The following is a 24,418-nucleotide window of genomic DNA, read 5'->3' on the forward strand; positions in this document are numbered from 1 at the left end:
CTTCTTCCTAAACGAGACTTCTGGCTAAACCAAACGGATTTTCCTCTCTGCAAGGACCCTTTCTGTTATGTTGGACACTCAGAGCAAAAATCTCAGCCTGTGAGTGTAAATAAATTACTCCTAATTATAAATATCGCTATTAATAAATATAAATTAACTGTAAAGTTGGGTGTAATTGACAAAGTAACAATTAACTGTAAACTGCTAACGAAAGTCATTAATTAGAAATTACTTTGATAAAGTGATACGTTATTAAACTAACTGCTGTGAATAGTGACATTAATAATTACTTACTTGTTATAAACAGGGCGGCTCCAGCAGGATAACATGAGCAGGAGGCTGTAGTTTACTGCAGGGGAGTCGCTGTCGGTTGTACATGGAGGTGATCCAGATCAGCAGGGCTGGACGGGATCCAGGTGTAAAGAAAAAAAACAAGAGGAAAAGAAAGAGGGAGCCACACACACACACACACACACACACACACACACACACACACACACACACACACACAGCACAGCACAGCACAGCACGGCTCAGCAGGCAAAGCAGAGCAGAGCAGCTCTCATCCAGATCGGTGCCAGACGCGCGGTCGACTTTTGCTTTTGCGCGAGGTTTACTTCGCTTTTATTTAGTTTTTCAAATTTAGACCGATTGGGTTCACGCTAGTTACACTTTGGTTTCGAGTTTGAAGGTGCTTTTTCTAAAAAAGAAAAAGAAAAAAGTTTATTGCTTTTCTCTCGCGCATTTGGAATATCTTTAACGGTGGACACTTCACGGCGCGCAGGTACAGTAAAGTTTGAAGGGAAGTAAATGTTGAGCTCGTGTGGGGGACGCATTTTGTCTGATTGTTGTCCTGTTCTGTGCTCGCAGGAGTCACCCAGAGAAAAGTTCGCCCGGGATCGTTTCCTTTCGACGCAGGAGCGCGCAGGCGGCAGCTCGGAGGAGAGAACTTGTCAGTGTTTTTTGATTTGAGTGGTCCCAGAAATGGTGGGGCACCTACATTTGCAAGCGATGGATGACAGCCTGAAAGGAAAGAACCGAGAGGGGCTGCTCGACAGTCCGGACTCGGGCTTACCCCCCAGTCCCAGCCCGCCCTTCTGCTCGCTCTCTCCGGGTCTGATCGAGTCGCGCTCCGGCAGCTGCACGACGCCCGTCGAAAGCCATCATGGATATTACAAGAAGGAAAGCAGAGAAGGCAAACTGGTGAGAAACATTTCGCTGTTATTCACTCTGTGATTTGAGTCGGTTGTGTGATCTGAAAACTGTTTTGTGTCCGGAATGATTTTGCAGTCACTGACACGCTGAATTAAAGGATAAAAGGGAGAAACTGAAAACCTGAGAGCATTTCAGAGCTGAGGCACAAACAGATTCGGAACATCTGGAAGCTTTCTCAGTCTGAATTCCTCAGTTGCAAACTTCTGATGTTGCACTTGTGCCGAAGATGCCACCAAGCCTCAATAATCCCGTAAATCTTCTTTCTTCTTCACTCTGGTGTCTGAGTCGGGCCATAACTACATGGTGCCATGAGGGTCAGTGAGTTGATTAGGGCCAGTTGGGTTTCCAAGCTGGGGTCCAGGGACTCCCGGGGGTCCTTGCCAGGAAGTAACCCGAGTTATTTCGCTCAGTGGCCGGTATCTGAGTGAAGGTGTGTCTCTCCATCGGCGAGACAGACAGCGAAAACTGTTTGTGTCAGGCTTCTTCTTCAAAGTCTGTCATTTCGGCCAAGTTGATTAGAAGGCTTAAGAGCCAAAAATGAAGACTTGAGGCTCCATAAAACCTTGAAAGGAGCCACCAGCAGCAGGCCTGACTTCTCCGCCTGAACTGGTTTTCAGAGCACAACCTCCCAACCTGTTTGGTGTTTGACCCTTTAAAGTGAAGCGACGTCCACTCGTTTTTTACTCTTTTGCCTCAGTAGCTCTCAGAGTCCTTCCTGGGTGAAACTGAAAAGCAACCACTGGAGAAAAGAAAGGATTTTCTTTCTCTTTTCCTTGTGAATCGTCTGGCAACCTCCTGTGGTGGATGGACGAGCCCTCGGAGGCGTCCCCATCCCTCAAGTTGGGCACGACTTTATCAGTTAATGTTTGTCAGTAGTTTAAACATTACCTGAAGGAGGTCTGTGGCTCAGTCTGTGGGCACCAAAGTCACTGAATGTGAAGCTGGAAACAGGGAGAAAGCAGAGAGAATATCGTAAAGTTGATCAATCCGAGCCTCAAAATGAATGAGAAACGAATGCTCGGAGCTAAAAACACATCTGGAAGTCTTTCTGCGTTTGTTGATGTTCAGTTGTTATGTGGTAGCAGGAGAAAGAAAACAGAAACAGGACGTTCGGTGATCAGCAAAGAAAAATGTCCCGTGTTTGTAATAAGACTGTTAGAGATCTGCCTCGGCTCAGTCCGTACTGCTCATTAAAGTGAAACATGAAGGAAAACGTTTGGCCGAGCTGTGCGGTCAGTCACCGTCAAACTCTAGACGTTTGGCCCACGAAGGTAATTTATTCAAGTGTCTCCAAATAACAAATAATATGCAAATATTAAACGTTAAAGGTGACTTTGCATGTGTGTCCTCAGCTGTACTTTAAAGGCAGCTCTTACTCAGCTGAGGACAGACATGATGCTTCACTCCATGGAGACTAAAGACCGTTGACCCACTTTCGGCCTTTTTCAGAGGGTGAAACACATTTAAACAACACATCCTGCAGCGACTTCTGTCACACATGACAGCAAGATGCGATTGAAAATCATTTCCAGGTTTCTGCCAGTTCCAGGCGTCTTCAGAACATGTCTGCGCAGGTCGGGTGGCTTTTAAAGCGTCTGAAGGAGGCCTCAGAAATGCAGCGTGGCATCCTGGGAGAGAGACAGAGGGGGTCCTCTAATCCTCCAGAGGCTCAGATTAGGAGGACTCCTCTTTCCCTTTTAAAGACCCTCCTGTTTCTAATCCCGTCCGCCGATGGAAAGAACCAAACCTCTCCATCAGAAATACGTTTTTAGAGTTTTCTTGAGCTGTTAGCGGGACGAGTGGAGGCACACGTGTCTCCTTCCCAATCTATTTCTGTGTTGTTTTTGTACGGCACCTGAGAACAATCCTCAAGTTCTATTCTGGGTCTGCAGGGGCTTGTTAGAGCGGCTGCAGGCCATTGCATAAGTTTTTGATGACCTCTCACTTCTAAATTAAACGTGCATAAACACTCAGACAGCCTGTCTGTAGTCAAACCTGGAGTCAAATTTAATGCGGACGCGGGAGAATTAGTGTTGCGAGATGCGTGAAAAATACGGTCGCGAAGCCTGTGAAAGGTCGCGTGCTGTTCAAGGATTAGCGGTCAAGTGTCGATGGATTAGACAGGAGGACAGACAGGAGACAGGTCTCATGACTGAGACTGATGCTCCTACACCAACGTGAGTGAAGTCTTCACTTCACCAAGCAGCTGACAAAGTGTGTTTGAGTTTCCTCCCAGCAGCTCTGCCCTGTGGGGCTCGGCTGCAGTGTCCCGGGGTTCAAAGCCTGCCTGGAGGTCACCCACGGCCCGTTTGCCAGCGTTTGCTCTGCAGAAGTTGCAGAGTAGATAGAAATAGTCGGGATGCTCTGCGAAGAAAGACAATCGGGAAGTACGGGCAGCACAAAGCGAACAGAGTTTTCTCTCAGTGCTGCGTGGTGAAACCAGCAGCTGTGCGCCGTCCACAGCTCGGCGTTCAGATGGCGTAGGTAAGACGAGCTTCACACGGCGCTCTGCGGTGCCCTTGGCCTGTTCTTGCTCGTCTCCTGTAGCGGCATGTGCGCTTAACTGTGGCCAAACCGCAGCATGTGACAGCCTCCCCTGTGAAATGTGAGAGGAGCTGGAGCTGTGGTCAGGGTGCCATTTGATTCAGATTGGTCAGTGTTTCAACACACACACACACACACACACACACAGAAAACGGTCACTTACAACCGCTCCAGTGCGAGTCTCCAGGGGGGACGCTCACAGCTCAGGGGTCAGTACTAAAGCAGACCTGGTCCTCACAGCTGGACTGAGTACAGAATCATCAGCAGGAAGCTCTGAGCGAGTCCCATGAAAATGAATGGAGTTCCTACAGGAACTTAAATGCGTGTGGTACTCAGTACTGGTTAACTGGAGATCAACAGGACCACAGAATTAAACTGATCTGTGACTGCTTTGATAATTAGTAAGGGTGTAAGAAAGTGTCAGTACAGCTGAGCATCACGAGTTTTTCTTTTGCGATACCATATGGATTCTCATAAAGAGGACATCTAAGGGACTTTTTAAAGCAAAATGACAGACATCAGCCATTTTTATTTTTTAACATTCTGTAAAACAAATAATCAATCAAATTGATTGAGAAAATAATCTGCAGATGAAAAGATTATGACATTCACGTTGGGACAAACGACCTAAAAGCATAAAGAAATATGACAAAGGCACAGTGTGTGTCTGTGCTTAAACACCTCTCACGTGGCTGTGGAGGCTTCCAGTATGACTTCGACTCAGCCGGGCTACCAGGGACTACTGTACTGGCTACTGTAGGTCCAACATCTGCAAGCCTGTTTGCAGTCCTCACTCGGGCTGAATGAGGGTCTTGTGAGAGAGAGATTTAGCAGCAACGCTTCATTTAGCTGGACCCACACAGCGTAATAATCTGAATTAAAGTGTTGCCCTGCCTGCTGTGCCTCTCGCCTAACTGTTGCTGCGGTGATGGCTGTGCCATCGACGAGGCGAGTTTTCATGAGGGTGAATTAAGGAGGTTGTTTTCCTGGAGAGTGTGGGGACGGCAGTGTTTTTACTAAGGGATGTTTGCTTTGCTGAAACCCCCCAAAGGTGCTGGCATTTTCTACTGGAATTCTCTGAAAGGACATGTTGGCAGGGCGGCTACAAAAGGCTCAGCAGGTCATGGATGTTTTGTGAGATCGTGACGCTTGTGTTTGCTCTGCACAGCTGCCCTACCTGCTGCTGAACTCCACAGGAACAGACCCAAAGACCCGCATGTACCCCGTGTTCTTTGGAGAAAGCATTGAGGTCAACCCCAAACCAGAGCAGGAAATCAAGTAAGGGAACTGCAGAGCTGGCTGCAATTCAGAGCTCAGTTCACTTATTTAATATTCTGTTGCCAACACTGCCACCTAGTGTTCAAATTTAGACGTGTTTCTAAAGACTCTGTCCTTTCCAGGTGCAACTCAGAGGTCAAGTACGACTCCGACAAGCATTACCGAGACCAGGTGTACTGCGCCCCCGTTCCTACGGCCACCTCCTTCAGTGAGACAGTGGTGGCAGTGCAGAACTGCACTTGGAGGAGCTACAAGTCCCAGGTGTACCTAGAGCCGCGACAGAAGCCCATCAGCTACCAGAGCACCACCATCATTTACCCGAAACACGCCAAGAACACTTACCGCACCACGCTCAACTACAATGCCACAGGCTCCCGCCGCTGGTTTGTCTCCACGGTGCAGCTGGAGTCCAGTGAGGACACTAGTCCCTGTATCATCTACACAGAGGACCTGTAGGGCTCAGACTGGGCCAGCACGGACAGGGAGAGGGCTACTTCGTGATCTTCTTATTTTGTTCTGGACGACAACAAACTTGGGAAAGGGAAATACTTCAAGTAGTACCTGGAGCCCCTAAAACCCTGTCCTGTTCATCTTTACTCCATGGAGGAAACTCTGGGAAGCCGTCAGTGATACGTTCCCTGAGTGTATTCTAGACTTTCTACTGATGCAGTCTTTAAAAGGGAGTTCTGGCAGCTTAAAGCTGCACTTCAAGGGTTGATGTCTTATTTAATACACAAGCTGACAAATTGGTGGCCTTTGCTCTCCTTCAGGTTGGATCGTAAACTGAGTGAAGGTAACAGATGTCCGTGTACGTAGAGAAAAGTCGAGTCACGCGTCGTGGATTTCAGCCGAGCCTACGCAAACCCAGTCACACCAATGCAAAGCTTTCTAATATGGCTTGATTGCACTTGTTTTCTATATATCACAGTTCTCTGTGTGGATTTTAGGGGGGGATTTCAGTGTTGCATGTGAAAAATTGGACCAAAGATAGACAATCTCTTTGTATTAACATGCTTTTGTTTTTCAGTTTTCAGTTCAAACAGAGGATTGTTTTCTTCAATCAAGCATTTTAACTAGACTAACCAACACATTGCTACGTGCCGTTTATTCTCTAGATTTAATCCTGAAGTCTAACCCAAAGAAGACAGCACAATAACAGAGAATATCTGAAAAGGGCAGACAGTTGAACACTTTGGTTAAGGTAATGTAGTCAACAGGGCTACATTAATGAAGTTTGGACAAAACATCCTCAATTATGATTCATTAAGAGTTAACACTTAGGAACTCTGATGTGCTTCATCAGGACTGTGTGGGTGTAGGACCACATCATCTGTAAAGGAACGTGTTTGTTCTCAAAGCCTTAAATGGTGGCAATCAACGTGCGGTTTGCTCGATTCAGTCAGTTTGTCTTGAACCTCTTTGGTGCCAGATGACAAGAAAATGGACAATCTGGGGAAGGTATTTGGTAGTTGGTCACAGCCGTTGGTACTGGGAAAAGCGTACCAGTGTGGCTCTCAGTCATCTACTTCTCCATGAGAGTCAGAAAGAAATGAGAACTGTTCCCAACCGCGGTTATCTGCTCGGTTTAATGCGGCGAGCAGTTGACTTCACGCTGTTTCAATGTCCTGTTGAGATACTGTTCTGAACAGGGAGGCACCAGCTATTCGTAAAAACATCACCAAGTTTGTGCATGAAACGACCTGTCAAGTTTCGAATTAGTGATTTTTCATGTTGCACCACTGAAATGTGAGGAACATCGTGATGTATAAATTAGCTGCTAGCAAACATCCTCAGCTCTGATCCGAAAGTCAACAATGCAGGCCTAAACGTGAAGTCGCTGGAGTATCAAAACTTGGAAAATAACTTACAGAAATTTTAGGGTATAAACGATATATTGAACTTAACCCTGTAATACATGTAGGCAGGTTATAATTTTAGCTTTTATTTAACATAACAGCATGCAATTGGAAATATGTGTTTTTTGATGTTAGTATTCATGCAACATCCAGTCATGCTAACCTAGCTAACTTTATTTAGTTATTAAATAATAGCAGTTCTGACATTAGCATAACATTTCACATGTGTGTTACACTAGTGAACTTTAATTTAAAATCTCAGTGTCAGGTCAGATCTTTCAACCATATAACCTCTCTTACTCCTCACTCCAAACGTTTTGTGTTAGCTAAGCTAACGTTAGCTTTGTCAGTTGGTTCAGCTTCCTACGCAGCGTTTACACGTGGCGGTCACAGAGCTTACAGATTTAAAAACTACCAACCTCCACATGAGAACCAGTCTGTATGCAAGCCCTTTTAATCTGAGGATGCCTAAATATCCACCTAACAAACGCTAAACAAACTGAGGAGGCCTACGAATAGCTGGTGCTGTTTCACATTGTTTTCAGAGATCAACAAGTTGTCATACTGGGCATTTCTGTCATCCAACATCGGATTCCCCTGTTGAAGATGTAAACTAACGTGTAAGATAAGTAGACTAGAGAGCGAGCGAGCGATATCGAAACTTCAGACTTTACCTCAAAATTTTAGGTATCAGTTTTGTTTCATTGCAGATGTGTAGTCCCCACTTCCAGTTCCGGTCTTGAGCTTGTGGTCATGTTATTTTTATAGTCTGAAATACCCTCCAGCTTTAAGTGTGCAAAGCTGAGGTGGTGCATCAGAACTGTGACGTGGGTGCTGGGTTTTAATGAGGGCACAGAAAGTGGCAAAAGCGAAGAGAAAAGTCAGATCTGCTCCTTCAGAAGAAAAATTACAGAAAAGATGAGGAAATTGTTCTGAAGATGGATTTTTATATAAAACGGTGAAGCTCCTGGCAGGTGATGAGATGATAAGTTTTGTTATGTGTTGATGGTCTGTGAAATGTCAGAGAATGATGAGAGAAAGTTGGCGGGTGTCAAGTTTGGTGGATTTATGCGAGACAAATTTTTGTGTTTCCTAACACTTGATTTTGTTACTGTAAAATATTTTCCTGTTGTATATGTGGCATCGAGGCACTTCATAATTCTTTATATTTTTGTACGTCAATCAGTGTTCCTGTTCTGATCAAAGGAAATAATTTAAAAAGATGTACGTCTATCCTAAGTGAATAAAAAAGAAGCAATTCCCGAACCTGAGCTCTGCTGTGTTGCTTTCATTTGTTGGTTTGATTTGTCATTTCGATCACTGATTTAATTTTGTCACCTTAAAGGAAACAGGAAGTTCTCCAGACAGACAAAGTTAGGATCAAAGAGTGTGAAAAAAAACTTTCAAATGAAATCACATCCGAGTATTAAACTTTTTTAGCGGTAAATCACAGGACGGAGCCTGAACGCGCACTCAGTCAACAATACGGAAAGTTACTGTGATTTTCCTCAAACGGTACAGAAGTACAACATAAACTCAGCGACGCTTGTGGACTGAATTACTCTGCACAAACTACTGCCACACAAAAACATAATTATACGTTAAATGGTGACACATTATAAAACTGTACAGTCATTATGCACTTTCACCAGCTGAAATACTACAGTGATGAATTAATGCACCAACAACTATAATCCAATAAATACATTATTATGAAGTGATTTTGCATGAGTACTTTTGGTACTTTATTATGATGCTAATAATTTTGTATTTGCAGAGAAGTAGGACTTTTACACATAATTAAATATTTCTGCACTGTGGTATTGGTACTTAGAGAGTAAGATCCGAGTACTTGTTGCATAAAAAGAATACCTATACTGCCCCCTGGTGGTACTTGAGCGTCATTACTTTGTGTCCCTCACTTCCAACGAGGCCTAACAAATGAGAGGACTCGGAGACCACGAATGGCAATAAGCTTTTTATTTAAACATTAAGGCAGTGTCTTTTTTGTTTTCATTTTTACACTGCTATCCACAAAGCTTGCTGGTGGGCATGTAGAATTTAACCATGTGAATATTTCTTTTGTTTTTTTTCCTTTTCTTTTCTGTAATACCAACCTTGAAGCAAGCCACATAAATATTTACATCTCTTCAGTTTTATATACAATCCTTGCTATTATACAGTGGGTTATAATAATAAAAAAAAAATCATTATGCACAAAATGGTTGAACAATGTACGGTTTATGATGTCAATCCCACGCCCCACAACCCACGCTTGGACAGTGAACACATGAGCTACCAGCTTTTGTGTGTTAAATGACTATCTTTTGATTGGTGATGTGGCTGAAATTCAAACGACGTTAAGGACAAAAAAAAAAACCCCAAAACAAAACAGACGCATGTTAAAATTCATTTCAGTATGTTTTTAAAAACAACACATCAGCCCGTCGTCGCTTCAGGGGACAGCTGGATATGGCTTAGTCTGTTTGCCGTCACATTCTTAAACTTCATCAGTGGATAAACGAGACGCGCAGAGAGCTGGCTGTAGTGGAAATACGAACCCTCAGTCTTGACAGAAAGGACAGAAACACGGCTGAGCTTTGTGCAACTGCAGCGCGATGCTGGATGATTCGAGCAGTGAGAGGAGGTAGTCCTATTAACAGTCATGTTTGAGAATCCACTGGGACAAAACGAAGCACAGACACAGAGGTAACGTCTTTCGGAACCACCGACCGTTGAAATACTGCCGTAAAATGTGAGCACTGATGTAAAACTTGCAGCTTCCGAATGGCTTTCCCTTGACCTCCTCCAACCAGCACGGACCCGGGGGGTGGGGGGTGGGGGGGGCAATGAAGTACACTTGAAGAAGGTCTGATGCAGGCGCCGTCTTCAGTTAAAAAGCTAAGGCTGTGATGGATTTGGAACAAAAAAAAAAAAAGCACGAGAAAGGACGTTTCATTTACGCTTTTGTTTTCAGATTTCCCTGCGTGGACAGAATAAACCCTGTCATGGGGGTGGGGCTTAAAAGAAAACTTGTGCGTCACTTGGTAACTTCAGTACTGTATATGTAAAATAAATGGCACTTAACACTAAGAGTATCTCATAACTGTACAAAAATCTGCCTGGATGAGGAACTGAGCTCCTCGTCGAAGCAGCGAACGGTCGGAGGTCAGACCGTCACACGACAGCTCCTCGACGGGATGCTAGCATGGAGCGAGGGAGTCGCAGGAAGATGGCTTTGTTTGTTTGTCACCTCTTCAAACGCAGGCGAACTCCAAAGTGATGCTGAGGAGTCGGCCTTCAAGCAGCTTTAAGGTTGGCCTGCACCTGCTCGAAGCGGCGTCATCGTCGTTCACCAGAATGTGATTGTCGCTTTGAGTGTGGGAGCGATGAAGGATATCGGTGGCAGGACCAAAAAAAAACAGAAGGATACCTCCGCGGTGGTGTTTCTACAGTCCGTTTTCCAACACAGATTCTTAAAAATGCTGTTGTGAACAGATTGACAACTAAGTGCTTAATATCCAAAGACTGTTTCAACAAACACAGACATGGTTAATATAAAAACAGTGAGAAAGTGTCACTTGTTTCAGTGCCATCCGTCTGGCAAATCATCTCTCCTGAAGTCAGCTGCTCCTCAGGACCCTCCCTAAAATATGACATCAGCAATGAACAGCATGTTTACCCTGTAAACCAAAGATATGACCCTCCCACAGAACAACCACCGCACCCCCGCGCCCAACAAAAGATACATCATTGCAGATAATAGACAACAAATGACACCAAAGGTTCACCATCAGAACGTACTTAAAGGTCTCAGCTCATGATCCAAACACAGGACTCGACTGATTGGGGGGGAAGTAAAGAAAAAAAAAACAAAACAAAAAAACAAAACAGGATGTTGATTCTCCTCCATCCACTCACGCGTGTTCTCGTCGGTCGAGGCCACCTGCACGAGAAAACACCAGAAGGTCCTCGCTGTGTGGGCTCTGGGGTCAGATCAGAATGTATGGTGAGGCTCCTGACCGGACCAGCAGCACCTCAGAGTCCAGTCCACACGAGTGTCAGCACAGCGGAGCGGCGCACCTGAGAGGCGCAGGTCCATCTGTCCGCATCGATAAGGCCAGTGAGGGAAAAGTAGTACAGTTAAAAAGAAAGTGATTTGTCCTTTAGATGAGTCCCGGAGTGAACGCATAACACGTAAGTGTAAACGCACACGCACACACACACACACACACACACACAGTGTTCCAGCTCAGGTGTGTGAGAGGACGACACGATCCTGACTGATGGAGGAAAAGCCGAGTGGAATGGTGCAGGTGGGGGTGACGACGCCTCAGCAGGTGTGTGTGTGTGTGTGTGTGTGTGTGTGTGTGTGTGTGCTAGCGGCTCCTGCGGTACGACAGACTTTCGGCTCACTCGCTGTCAGACAGGGTCTCGTACTGAGACATGAGCAGAGGTTTGGGCTCCTCCTCCCAGGGCCGGCCCTGGCCGGGTCCTAATCCCAGGCCCGGGCCCCCCGGCTGGCCAGAGGAGGGGGACGGAGCGGATACTGTCCCGCTGGGGAAACGCATTATCAGTGGGTTACACGGGAAGGGAGTCGGAGTTGAACCTGCAACGCGCAGAGAGACAGAACTGTTACATCAGACATGTTCTCTCTTTCCAGACAACAGAGCGAGCCCTAAATGAATCACCCACCTGTGGACGAGGGCCGGTCCTCCCAGACTCGGTTGGTGAGAGGAGTTCGTCTGTTGCAGTCTCCCTCAGAGTGGACCGAGGACACGGAGGACGGTCTCTCCCCCCCTGACATGCCTGGTCCCGGAGACTTGGCCTTCCTCCCGTTTGAGCGGCCGCTGCCCTTGGAGGACTTTCCTCCCCCTGCAAACAGAGAAACACAAAGCTGATTCTCAGGCCTGCGGCCCCACTCGGAGGACCTGACTGAACCGGACAGAAAAAGACGAACTCGCACCCTGTGAGAAAAAGTCCTCAACACGTCCGTCGGCTACAGCCACAGCAGACATGCCGGCGCCCAGCGGGTTAGCGGCGTTGGATGGAGAGCGTTCCTCCGACTGGTCATCGTATTTGCCCATTAAGGCCTTCCTGATTATGGCCTCCAGGCCTATTGAGTTACCAGGTGCCTCTTGAACCGGGTGGCAGCGGACGCTCACGGGTCCTGAGAGGGGAAACGAGGTGGAGGCACAAGGAGACGGCAAGCAATCAGCAGCAGGAAGAAAAGCATGAAACAAAGAAGGAGAGAGAAACGTGCTGCTCTGCATGCTCGACAACTCATCATTTAAAGTCCACGTCCTTTTGCTGGGTGGGTTTGGACAGCAGCAGAGCTCGATCTAAATCTAAACCTCTGATCCTGCACCTTCGTGATTGGTCATCTTGAAACAAACCCACAGCTGCAGTGTGGCAGTGCTCACGTTTCCTCCCACTTCACCGTCAAATCGTTTGCTGCGACAGACAGACGCTTGAAATCAGGCTGATGAGGTCTTTACCTGCAGCTGTAGACGCCGGCATGTTGAAGATCTCTGTTCCCGGCTGTCCTGCGTCTGAAAGCAGCAACACGGTTTCCTTTTAAAGGTCTGTTCTCCTCATTAAGTCACAGGTAAAAGATTTTCCTTGTGGAAACGTTTCACGGCTGCGCTGAGGTCACACTTACTGAACTCGCCCTCGTTGCCCACCACAGTCATCTTCTTGATCATCTCCTGCTTCTTTGACTTGACGATAGCTGAGGTGTTCTCGGTCAACTTGCTGAAGAAGGCTGGAGGCTGGGAGGCGTTGGGTGGAGAACGGGAGCCCACTCTGCAGGAGGGAGAAGACCAACAATTTCCTGTCACATTAACAGACCTGGACACATAACACACTCGGTGCAGTTCCAATGTCTGAATGCAAAAGGCCAAAGTGATCCGCAGGGCAGCAACAGTTACCCGTGCTCTCCCTGCTCGTGGGGGTAGGAGACCCCTCCCTGGACTTCAGGCTCCGAGTTGGCCCCTGCAGGAGACACTGGTTCTATGCCATCATTGGAAACGCTGACAGGTGATGTCTTGGGCTGAGGAGGAGACCTGCAGAGAACACAAAGATGGATGCAGTGCCAATTATGTCAGTCCAAATCAATGAATCTGCGAATGTCTGACGGCAATCCTCACAGGTCTCTGCTGCGTTCTCCACCGAGCCCCTCCGGATATCGGGGTCCTTGGGCGGACTCCTGTGAGGTGGGTGGGGGCTGGGAGGCACTGGGTGGACGGGTCAGGTCCAGGACAGGAGAGCCGTGGTAGCCCTGCTGCTGCTGGCTCTGCCTGGTGTAGTCTTTAGTTATCACCTCCTGTTGGCGCACAGACGAGTGCATGTCAGACGTGGCACATTAACGCTAGGATGTGATCACTGCCTGCTGTTGTGCTGCAGCAGGGCGGACTTACGCTGATGTGCTGAGCCAGGGTGACCACCCGCTGGCTGCCTTTGACACAGGGGGACGGGGGCTGCTGGCCCGGGGACAGTCCCTCCTCAGAGGGAGGACGATACAGACCGTGTGGCTCCATCTTCTGTTGAGCTGAGAGTCAAACCCAAAGGACGGACGGACACACACACACACACACACACACACAGGCAGGAATTACATTCACACATGGGGAAAAGTAAGTTGTGTATTTAAATCCAATTCAAGAAAACATGCATAATTCAGAAATGTCTGTTTATCCATCTGATGTTTCATGTGTCATCCGCAAATGAAACATGAGGAGGCAAACTGTCCCACCAGCACACTGCATGTGCAGACCTCGCATGGTGTTAACCAGAACTGATGCTAAAATTAAACCGTTTTGCATCAGTGACTCATAAATGAAGAAGTCAGCGAATGTTGTTTCATCACTGATGAACTCATGACTTTCTTTGTGTCCTCAGAGAGCACAAGAAAACAAAAACACTTTCCTGAAAACATTTCTGGAACTGCAGCGTGAGCCTGTTTAAAGACACTTTCACTCGTGTGTCCAGTCTCACTGCACTACAGGATGATGCAAGTCGAACGTAAAGGGCAGGACTGACTGCAAGTCTCTCTCTCTCTCCCCCCACACCCCCCAAAGGACGAGTCCCCCAGAGGGACAGGATGCTGTGGTTTCTGTAGTTAGCTGGCAACCACAGCAGACTTCTGCCTCATTTCAACAACAACTTTCTCTCTGTGGTTCTAGTTTGTGAGCGCATGCCAACAGCAAGGTGATGATGCCGCCTTAGTAAGTCTCGTTTTCCATTCATGCTTCCCGTTGACTTCTGCATGTATATGAGTTTTCCTCTTTTACCTCAGCATGCAGCTGCCCTACAGGCTCGTAATAAATACAGACGTGACAAATCGCTCTACGAGCAGGAAACGACAGAACAAAATCACACTCAAAATGACGGACAGACTCCCACAGGCTTGATTGAGAGAGATGTGTTACGCGTTTGGCATGTGTGGGAAAATATAGAATAAATAAATAAATCAGCCATAAAGAGGAACATGCAAAGATTATTTTTTGGAGGAGGGGGGAGAGAAGCTGCAGTACCCCCCTCCCCCTGGATGGCTGAAGTCTTTTCCACATCCTTCCTCCTGTGCAGCAGCCCCAGGGAGTCAGTTTGGTGGTTGGTAAGGCTTTCAAAGACACTACCCCCCACCCCCCACATGTTTAAATAGCTGTAGGAGGATCTCATCGCAAGACTTGCAGCAGCAAAGTCCTCCATGGATGAATGAGAGTTACAGGCGGTCTCATTTAACATGGGATATACGAGCCTCCTGCGGTAAAACCCCCTTTTCAAAGCGTCTAAGTGCCCGTGTGGCGAGTTGCTCTGTTTAAAGTGAAGCAGCCGAGCGAGAGGGAGGAGGGGTGCCACAAGTCACATCCTCTGCGAAAAGAAAGTGAAAATAAGCAGCAAAGGATGCTCTGCTGTCATGTCCCACCAGCTTTAGCCACCTCGAAACGACACCTTAAAGGACACCTAGGATCCGCTTCATGGAAAATTGTTAATATTTTATTTGTCAAGGTTTTAAACTGCCTCTTCTCATTTAATCTCAGCCACTCAGGTCCAATTTGGACAGGCTAGAGGTTTCTGTTTTTCCAGAGGGCACCCTTGGTGGTCTTTAAGTCTGTAAAGAAAAACTAATGATAAAAAGCAAAAGCGTTGGAGGAAAAACAAATGTAAATGACTTGAGCTGATTTGATAATGCCAACCACCACAGCGTGCAAGAGGCCACAGACTGACGGGGAGAGGGGGGTTTGGGTGATGGGGGTGAGGGTGGGGGACCTTGGGATCCAGAGCGTCTTACCATCAGTGGCGCTGCTGGCAACAAGCGAGCCCGTCTCTGGCATCCCCGTTTCACAAGAAATTTGACGCATAATAATCGCGTTTATGAAGTTGGCCGCAGTCATGGTGGTCTTACCGAGTGCTCGGAGCTCTTGTTCCTGAAAGGACATCGGTTTGTTTTGAGTCTTTTCCCTACTAGGTGTACTTTCTCCACGGCCGGGAGGGTTATCCGACTGGGGAGGCAGCAGGTGTTGCGAGCGGCCTGAAACCGACGGGTAGGAACCTGGATATAGTCCTCCTGGGCTGGGGCTGGGCAGCTTGGGGTCACATTTACTGGAGGGCCCGTGTTGGTCCTGCACGTGCTTGGGCAGACCTCCCCTGTTTTTGCCTCCATCGCGACTCTGCTCCTTGGCCACGCTGGACTCCATGGCGGGTGGGTAGGCGTCTGGGGGCACACTGGTCCTTTGGGTGAGGTGGCCGGGGTAACCCTGGTAGCGGGCTTGCCCCGAGGACACGGACCTAGCAGGGACAATCAAACCGTTGTGAGAAATCAGCTCTGGAAAATGTGTCGTCCTCGTGAAAACACAATTAAAATGCAGTTTACCGAAACACAGATGAGCTGGAGTGTTCGCTGACAGAAAGACTCTTGCCGCCGGCGTTGTGCAGGACACTTGGTCTCTGCTGCACGTTCTCCTGTGTGCGGGGGGACACTGGGGAGTGCTGGTGGCCGTATGGTTGGGAAGAAGGTCTCATGCCGCCGCCGCTGCTGCTTGCCAAGCTGTGCTCTGTACCTGAAAGGCACAAACAAACCTTTCACTTTGCTGCATTTCTGCTGCCAGCCTGTAACAGACAGAAAAACGCGATCTGCTTCACACACCTGGTCGCCAGATGGGAGCGTGCTCCACATTTCCCAGTGAGCCGCCCTTCTCCCGGTCGCGCTCTCTGTCTCGGTCTCGGTCCCTCTCCCGGTCTCTGTCTCGGTCCCTCTCGCGGTCCCGTTCACGCTCCCTCTCTCTCTCCCGCTCTCGGTCTCTCTCCCTGTCCCTGTCCCTCTCTCTGTCGCGCTCGCGGTCTCTTTCCCGCTCGCGGTCTGAAGATGCGCTTTGCATCTTGGTCATGTGTGACGATCCAACTGGACAGAAGAAGGCAAAGAGGAAAACAAAAACCATTACAGAAACAACATGAGGGCAACATATTGCATTTAATCTGTGGCCGAGATCTCTTGAGTGAACTGAGTTGTACCAGGTGAGATGGGGGAGGTATTGTAAGGCCTGCCGGGGAAGGTGGTGCTTCCCCCGGGGATGTAGGTGATGCGATCCATTGGGGAGCTAGCTGCCCCTGCAGAGGGAGGGACCAGGACAGGTAAGTGTGGCACCTGAGAAAGATCGATGATCCCTGAGGGGACAGAGAGAAGAGGAGAGTAAAGAAAACCTGAACAGCTGGTCCAGCATAACATGCAATTAAAGCCGGTGTTTTCATGTTGGTCCACATCATGACGTATCGTTCACTGCCTGTTATGATGTGGTCATGTTAGAATGTGAGAAAAACACCAATAAAACTTTAGAGGAAAACAAACGGAGGACAAGCCGTCACCACCTGGGGAAGAAAGATGCAAATGATTACAAAGCACTAAAACGACAGAAAACTGTTGAGTCTGATTAGATTCTGCTTAAGTGAGCAGAAAAAGTGATGCAGGACGTGTTCCTGTAAAACCGACGTGTGTTATTTCACATAAAACTGAACACTGAACTCGCTCACTGCCCCCTCGATGACTCTACGCGACAACCTGTGAGCTACTTCATTAGTTTCTGCTTTTGGATTACTTTGAATTATTTGGGGACAAACAGATGATAAAAGGTGCAGTAAGTTAGCTGCATCTGATGCTCTGCCAGTGAAAATGATGAAAGCGGCAGGAAGTGGTCACCGCCAAGTCACATTATTCATGACGTTTCCTTCTCTAGAAGCTGCTAATTCATGCTCTTTCATCATTCTAAGAAAACAAACAAACAAACAAACAAAAAAACGTACTGTCACAGCCACAGCTACAAACAACCATTCACAGGCAAATTCATAATTAAGGGCAATGCAGCATCATCAGGTCATGCCCGTCCGCTGGAGGCAACCCACCCAGAGGATGCGACCTTCTCACAGGAAGGCCAATTCCAGAGAAATTATCTCTTAACTGGTAAATGTGGTTCTCTGCTTTCATTTTTGATTTCCAAGGGGCACACACCAAAACGCCTCTGGACACAACTGGACAGACCGACAGCCAATCAGAGCAAAGAAATGCGTTGTTTAGTGCTGAGCAACACATGCAAGTTGGGGCGGTTCGTGGTCCAATTTCAAGCAGGAAAGTAATAGCAGCGTGTTCGCAGCCGACGCCATAATACAGCCAAAGAGACCTGACCCGTATTCGTCATGTGACCACTAATGCTCCTCTGTCAGTCACCGTATCAGACTGGACGGAAATATGTCCAAATGGGAACAGGTGCAGCTGCCAGCAGCAGATTCGTCTGGTTCTCAGGCTCAATTTAATGCAAAAATCCTTTTGAAGGAAATATCCAGTGTGAGGGGCGAGGTGAAGCAGGCCACGAGCAGCACCGCACTGCACCACATGCTACAGCTCATTCTGCGGTTGAATGAAATCCAGGCAACACTCGATGCCTGTGCTGGCAGCGTTTACAACTGCTCTGCTCAAAACAGATTTTCAAAACAAAAGACAAAAGCGAGAGTTGTGAAGTCAGGCTTACCACGCGGGGCTGCAGAGTAGGGCAGAGGAAGGGGCTGGTCTCGTGGAGTGAGGCCCCTCAGCAGGTCTGAGCGCTGGGCGGCCATGGCAGCAGCTGCAGGCCACTGGTGCATCTGCTGGGAGGTGATGTAGTCGTTGAGCAGCGTCTGGCGGTTCTCCAGGGCTGCAGTGTCAGGAAAGCCACGGATGAGGTATGGGTAGGGATGAGGGTATGCCGGGTTGGGGGCCAGGTGGCGAGGCAGGTAGTAGGCTGCTGTGGAAGAAAAGGAGGACACGTCTGTCAGGACTTGTCTGTCCTAAGGACAGAGCCTCAACTGAGCTGAGAGGACTGAGTGAGCATGCAGGGTTTCAGCAAGGCCAACATGTTCCGATTTTATCCGACTGTGACTGTACCGGGATCGATGGGGATTCCACGGGGCAGCGCTGCAGGATCGAAGGCCAAGGGGATTTGACGGTACACGTCTGCAGCTCCGAGACCCTGCAGCAGACGCTCATAGGTCTGCTGATCTGGAACACCTGGGAGTGGTGATTTGGTCGCACTCATTTCTCTGGGGGTTGGTGTGGCTTTACGCTCCTGGGGTGGATTCTTACTGGAACCTGGAGAAACAAGAGAATTTAACTTAAGACCTTTGTGGGGTGATATTCCGAAATATTTCAGCTTGTTTATTCATTAGCTAATAAAGTTAACGTATTACAGTGCGGCTACGGCAAAAATATAACCATTTATTCAGAGGCAAACAGAAACACCCGTGTTAACTGTATGAGATAAACTTACCATCATGCTGCCTTTGGCTGGCCTCCCTGGACAGCGGGGAGCCACGATGTGAGGGTCCAGGGTAAGCAGTCCTTAAGGCCCCTTTGTCCTCGTAGCCCACTGGACTATGATGGGCCTTGCTTCCCTGCTCTGACCCCAGTGTCAGGGGAGAAGAGCGGGCTATGGGGCTAGCTGTACTGACCACCGCGCTGGGCCGCCCTTTTGGTGCCTCTTCGTAGCGACCCCTGTCCAGGTGGGAGGGGGCGTTGTGGTAGGAACGTGGTGAACTGGCTATGATGGAGCGAACATCGTGACGTTTCCCTGAACCAGCCGCCTCCTGCTTCAGAGGTGTTCCCTGAAGAGAAGCACAACACGAGTCGATCAGCGACTATCTGCTCAGCCCCATGCCGAGGAAAAGTCAGGTGAAGTTTCTTAATCCGCTTAACATTTGTGGAGCTTCACAGCAGTGCACACACACACACACACGCATTTAAGAGCACGCTGATGCTTTTAGCTTAGCGACTACAGTGAAGAATTCTGCTTAAAAAAACGGGTGTAAATAACTTCTTAACAAATCAATTTGGGATCTCCGGGCTTCGGGATGCTCGAATTGAACCATTTCCTGTTTATTTTGGTTCTTTCTTACATTTAAAAACTGGTCCCCAGCTTCTTCAGCTGTTTAGCAGAAAGCTGCACCGTTGTTTCCTGTGAAGCTCCAGAAATGTTTTTTCTGGAACTTCACCTGACTTTCTTGGTAGAAAATGGCTGACTTGTCATTTTTGGGTGTACCGTCCCTTTAAGGGCTGGATAGCATCTGCAGGCGTGTTGCTGGCGTGTCCGTACCTGTGCTATGATGCCCTCCTTGCCAGGCTGTCTGAGCTCCTCCCTGGGGATGAGGTGAATGGAGCGGCCGGCCTCCTTCACCGTGGGCACCATTCCCTCCCTGCCTTTCATCGGGTCAGAAAGCGAGCCGGGCCCACGGGGTGGGGAGCCCTCTCGCTTCATCTGCTTCGCCTCCCTCCTCAGGTAGCCGTCCTGAGGGTCCAGATGACGAGGTATACCTGAAATCACAAGAACAGCTCAGTCTCACTTATCTTCAAACAAGAGCGGAGAGCATATTTAGATTTTTATTTTAACAATTTAGATAGGAGGGAAGTGAGAAATAAAGAAACAGACAGGAGAGAAACAGGATTATATCAGCAAGCAGCATCATCCACTTCCATCTCTGGGCAAGATGAGACAAGATGGTTATCTGACTTCAACACTATCAGACAGATAAACATGAATATCAACATGAATGCAATACTGCCAGCGGGTGAGTTCTGGTAAACTGGCACAATCTGTTTCTTGAAAGGAAAAAAAGGGAGGAAAAAATCTGCTGAGTGAGCACAGAGGCTGCAGGCTGACGAAACGAGCGAATTCCTTCAGGGGAAAAGCAAAACGCAAACAGACATTAAACAGCATCATCTTGCAAGCAGATACACTTAGAACCAGTTCAAAGATTCAGTTTAAGTCAGTCCTGTTACGTCACTTTGACCTGCTGTGCTGTGTAACTATGACTCTTCACTCCCTCAGCTGCCATTGGTCGAACAACATCAGCCTGCAATAAACACATAAAATCACACGCTCGCGTCATCCTACCTTGTGAAATGGAACCACGGATGTGATGGGCGTCCTTGTAGGGCGTGTGGTGCGGGCTGTCCCTGTCATGAGGCATGGCTCGACCAATCAGGCCTGAGGAACACAGAAGTAAGGCCGCGTCAAACGACTGAATCAATATTGACAGTGGAGTGTGATTAAACGAGGGTTTAATGCAGCGGTCCAGTTCTGAGAGTGGCGGAGGGTTAAGGGGGCTTGTTCTCACCCTCACAGTTGGCAGCGGACAGTGAATCCCTCATAGGCAGCCCTCTAGAGATGCCCCCCTCCATGACGTCATAGGGACGCTTCAGACCCAGAATTTCCCCAGGCTGCCCAGAGCCTCGGCCCTCATCTTTAGGGGTCTGAGACGATGAGCCTGCAGATGACAGATGCAAAATGTCACTTTAATCAGGTGAACAATATGGTTTGGTGAGGTGTGAGGGAAAACCGTCCCATCACTGGCCATGGCGTGAATGACACCGAGTTGCTGCACTCACGGTCGTATGTGAGAATGTGGCCGCTGATGCCCTCGTAGACCACCTGGCCTTTCGACAGCGCCTCGTCCCGCTCCCTCTCAGCCCGACTGGCACTGTCTTCTGTGATCAGACGGGTTATGGTTCCCTTATACAGCACGTCAGCCGGCGTCCCCTGTGTTGAAGAGACAAGGCGTGAGACGCGAGCTTTATCACCTCAGCGCGAGTACGAGAAGCTGCTGGGAGGAGCAGCAGTCGTTCACGAGCCTCACTTCTGTCAAACGAGACGGTCTGCAGAAACACCACATTAAAACAAATCAAACCTCATTCTCATCAGCACCACAACTCGAACTTGTCTTCTCAGACTCATTATGCTAACGTGCCTCCTGACACTCTCCCACTCAGTTCCTCCTGAAGCCTCCTCTCTCCTCGCTGTGCCTTTAACAGACTGGAAGGTCTGCTATGATGGCAGAGGGGGAACAGTGTGAACAACTGTGTCCTGGGTGCGTTCACACCTTGTGATCAGATCACTCAGGATGTGTGTTAATACCAGATGTGAACTGTGAGCAGTGGGCTGCTGGACTCGACTGTAATGCATAATGTAGATGGTGTTACGTTCAGAACGTGTGTTCTGGGTGAGTTACAAAGGTGACAGGTAAACAAGCTCTGAGAGAGCAAACACAGCTGTGAATAACAAAGTCACATCAAACGCATCACTCGCACCAGGAGTACGAGTGATGTTTCTACTGGACGTCTGAGTCCCTCTGATCACACTTCTGTCCTGATGACTGCAGCTTTTCCTCTGTGTGTGTGTGTGTGTGTGGGGTGTAGGATCAGACATCATCTACCTCTTAAGAAAGAGCAACACTGCTGTACCCGAGTGCTCACACACACACACACACACACACACCCCTAACGACCCACGTAGCTGCAAGCTAAACAAACAAAGGAGCCGTCCGTCTACAACAGCACTGATTGTTCTTTATCGCTTTCACCTTCTCCTTACTAATCCATCATGGTGGGTACCTGCTCTCTCTCGTATGCCAGATGGACGTGATATTACAGTGGGCATATCGATGACGGTGCCAGAGTCTAGAGTAAATAGATTAATAAAAGAGGGAACAGACGCGGTACAGCGTGTACCTGTTGCTATGGTGACGGAGCTGTGGTTATGTCACAGCAGCAGGGAAATCCAGCAGCCACAGCCACACCGCTCGCCTCGTGATGTCTCAGCGGGGGCTCGCCTTCATCGCGAGCACGCAAATCGAAGCAGCGTAAAGTGAAGGCTGCCAGTCTGACAGCAGGGGCTTCAAACAGCACGAGCAGCATTCACCTTCACAACAGGTGTGGGAGAGTGAAAAGCAATGAGTGGCGCTAGAGCTGCGGTGGGACTTTAAGATTCAAGGGGTCAAAGCTGAGAAAATATCCACTCATTTTAGAAACAAGCAAAGCGCACCAGCTCTAATCTTGAACCTCAACACAGTTTAACATGGTGTCAGTTTCAGTTCACCATTTACATCCATCAGCCTCCGGCCAAACAAATCACATTAACTCGAGTGCTGCTGCTCCAGCACTGTGATCTGAGGGGAAACACCGAGCCAAATATCTTCTTATTAATCATAACAAGTCTATTCCAAACCTAAATAATAGCTCATTTACAGTTCAGCTCAAACCTGACTTGTGAAAATGAACTTCAGAGACTGCTCAGAGAAGCTCCACATAAAGGGGAAGAGAACTGCTGTAATGCACTACTTAAATCTGAGCTGTGTCAGCAGAACATTCACAAAGCGCTAAGATGACGACTGCCGCACCCAGCACAGCACGAAACAAAGTTCACGAATGAGGAGGTGAAAACAGTGGCAGGGGATAATGTGTGGACAGCACCAGTTTTTCATCATCAAACTAGCAGCCTGAATGTTTCAGATTCAGCAATGCAATCGTCCAAAACAAGAGCAACTAAACCAGCAAACAGAGTGCAAAACTCAAACACACGAAAACTGGATCGACTTCACTCATTTAAATGCGGTTCTACTTTTAGTACGTTTAGTATTTAGTGCGGTTACACTGAAGAGAAGGCAGACATCTCTACAGCTCATAACACCCAAATCCTGCAACTCACACCAAAACTATCCAGACAGGTAAACAGCTTCACACAGGAAACGTATGTGATTTAGGGGTGAATTATTCCGTTTACACTGCAAATACAACAGCCTTAAGCAGAACCAATGACCTAAAATGATGGCACTTTGGTGCTCTGAGCTCACCTGAGTGATGGAGCCCCCTCGGTAGGAGATGGAGGAATCGGGATGCATTCTGGTCCCTGGGATGCCCTTAGTGATGCTCCCACCCTGAACAGCTGAGATAGAAGCTGTCAAGACACCAAGAAAGAAAAGAAGTATTTGTAGCTGGAGAATAAAGCTTTACTCAAAGTTCTGCAAATTTGGCCAAATGGCTCAAGGGCAACCAACTTTTATTATTTGTTAGTATTATTTATAATCCTACATTTTCCCTGGACACTATCTGCTCACGTCAGGGTCAAAGGGCGGCTTTGCTAATTTTTGAGGCTCCACTGGCAGTAATCAGAGCTTTGAATCCCGTTGAGTTTGCATCTACCAGCTTTGCGCACACACAGATTTGGCTTTGGTTTTTCCCATTCCTCACGTCCCCTCTGTCAGATTAGATGAGCTTCACTGAACTCAAACTCCCCACCGACTTTCAAAAGAGATCTGGCCGGTACCACTCGAGTACATTCAGAGGCTTGTCCTGAAGTCGCTCCTGTGTGGTCTTTTGCTGTGTGCCTCAGGTCACTGTCATGCTGAGGAGGTAAATCTTTTCAGCATGACACTGCTCAGCACAATATGTGGAAAAACTCATGATCTGACTTTGACTGAGGACAAAAACGCAGAGCCTCAAATAAATCTGCCTCACAAAAAGCAAATTTAAATATTTATCAAGAGGCACTCGTATCGTCCTATCGCCCACTGCACAAGATGAGAAATAAAGTCCCAACACCAGTTTTACTGAAATAAAAAGAAGAAAAAGTGAGGCACCCACCACGTCCAGCAGCACCATCATGAGGCGTCCCCTGGGTGGACAGGCTGTCAGCCTGGGAGGACGAGCTGCGAGGGGACAACTGTTCCTGTTTCACCACAGGGAAAGGACCTGCAGACATGAGCAGAGGGACAGTAATGAGAAACACACCAGATGATCAGATGCTGCGATGAGTTTGGTAGAGAAGAAAAGTTTTACTCACCCACTTTCCTCTGATCCATCCAAGACAAGCCCATCTGCGTGGGCGTCATCTTCCCGTGGTCCAGCCCATGAGCTGGGCTGTGCAGCTGCACCGGGGTGCCCTGAGGAAGGATCCGGTGATACACATGGTGACACAGAACACCGGTGCTCTTGCCAGAGTAAACCATTTGTTTCAGTTTGCGTAATTTCTGCGGACCAAATGTCACGTTTTCCATTTGTGTGGTGCTTTACCTGCGTGATGGAGCCTCCTGGCTTGCTGGAGGAAATCAGTGGCGGTGGCTCGGGCATCATGAGCGGCCTCACTGCCGCTAGCCGACCGCCGTCCTGTGGCAGGCCGGCGAGGGAGGGGTGGCCTGCTTGTTGGAACGCTGGAGGGCGGGACAGATTA

The 24,418-nt window shown here is 48.3% G+C and overlaps 2 protein-coding genes across 5 annotated transcripts in view; one reads left to right on the plus strand and one right to left on the minus strand.

Annotated features, from left to right (window-relative positions):
- Positions 1 to 493: 493 nt before the first annotated feature.
- rflna (refilin A) lies at positions 494 to 8,164 on the plus strand. The gene is made up of 4 exons (XM_046386716.1): positions 494 to 784; positions 871 to 1,203; positions 4,928 to 5,037; positions 5,160 to 8,164. Exons 2-4 carry the CDS (start codon positions 985 to 987, stop codon positions 5,491 to 5,493), a joined length of 663 nt encoding a protein of 220 aa, XP_046242672.1. The 5' UTR covers positions 494 to 784; positions 871 to 984; the 3' UTR covers positions 5,494 to 8,164.
- A 692-nt stretch (positions 8,165 to 8,856) lies between these two features.
- ncor2 (nuclear receptor corepressor 2) overlaps positions 8,857 to 24,418 on the minus strand; it is a 74,017-nt gene continuing 58,455 nt past the window's right edge. For 2 of the 4 annotated variants that reach the window (XM_046386717.1, XM_046386718.1), the window contains exons 24-46: positions 24,262 to 24,398; positions 24,032 to 24,131; positions 23,833 to 23,940; positions 23,043 to 23,146; positions 20,803 to 20,953; positions 20,532 to 20,681; positions 20,309 to 20,401; positions 19,511 to 19,728; positions 18,689 to 19,022; positions 18,307 to 18,510; positions 17,915 to 18,166; positions 16,407 to 16,559; positions 16,042 to 16,296; positions 15,769 to 15,955; positions 15,187 to 15,683; positions 13,313 to 13,443; positions 13,043 to 13,218; positions 12,824 to 12,958; positions 12,556 to 12,698; positions 12,392 to 12,445; positions 11,860 to 12,063; positions 11,589 to 11,768; positions 8,857 to 11,502 (exon numbers count right to left, since the gene is read on the minus strand). In XM_046386717.1, the coding sequence (XP_046242673.1) occupies positions 11,306 to 11,502; positions 11,589 to 11,768; positions 11,860 to 12,063; positions 12,392 to 12,445; positions 12,556 to 12,698; positions 12,824 to 12,958; positions 13,043 to 13,218; positions 13,313 to 13,443; positions 15,187 to 15,683; positions 15,769 to 15,955; positions 16,042 to 16,296; positions 16,407 to 16,559; positions 17,915 to 18,166; positions 18,307 to 18,510; positions 18,689 to 19,022; positions 19,511 to 19,728; positions 20,309 to 20,401; positions 20,532 to 20,681; positions 20,803 to 20,953; positions 23,043 to 23,146; positions 23,833 to 23,940; positions 24,032 to 24,131; positions 24,262 to 24,398 (4,163 nt within the window). In that variant the 3' untranslated portion in view covers positions 8,857 to 11,305. The remainder of the gene's footprint in view (positions 11,503 to 11,588; positions 11,769 to 11,859; positions 12,064 to 12,391; positions 12,446 to 12,555; positions 12,699 to 12,823; positions 12,959 to 13,042; positions 13,219 to 13,312; positions 13,444 to 15,186; positions 15,684 to 15,768; positions 15,956 to 16,041; positions 16,297 to 16,406; positions 16,560 to 17,914; positions 18,167 to 18,306; positions 18,511 to 18,688; positions 19,023 to 19,510; positions 19,729 to 20,308; positions 20,402 to 20,531; positions 20,682 to 20,802; positions 20,954 to 23,042; positions 23,147 to 23,832; positions 23,941 to 24,031; positions 24,132 to 24,261; positions 24,399 to 24,418) is intronic. The other 2 variants (XM_046386719.1, XM_046386720.1) reach the window with 2 other exon arrangements.

This window comes from Scatophagus argus, chromosome 4 (assembly GCF_020382885.2).
Source record: "Scatophagus argus isolate fScaArg1 chromosome 4, fScaArg1.pri, whole genome shotgun sequence".
NCBI classification, from domain to species: Eukaryota; Metazoa; Chordata; class Actinopteri; family Scatophagidae; genus Scatophagus; species Scatophagus argus.

What these genes read in the sequence shown, in the direction of transcription:
- rflna (XM_046386716.1), top strand. Translation starts at nt 985, where the DNA reads ATGGTGGGGCACCTACATTTGCAAGCGATGGATGACAGCCTGAAAGGA. An exon ending in AAAGCAGAGAAGGCAAACTG is followed by an intron (nt 1,204 to 4,927) that starts GTGAGAAACATT and finishes TGCTCTGCACAG; the next exon opens with CTGCCCTACCTGCTGCTGAA. An exon ending in AAACCAGAGCAGGAAATCAA is followed by an intron (nt 5,038 to 5,159) that starts GTAAGGGAACTG and finishes TGTCCTTTCCAG; the next exon opens with GTGCAACTCAGAGGTCAAGT.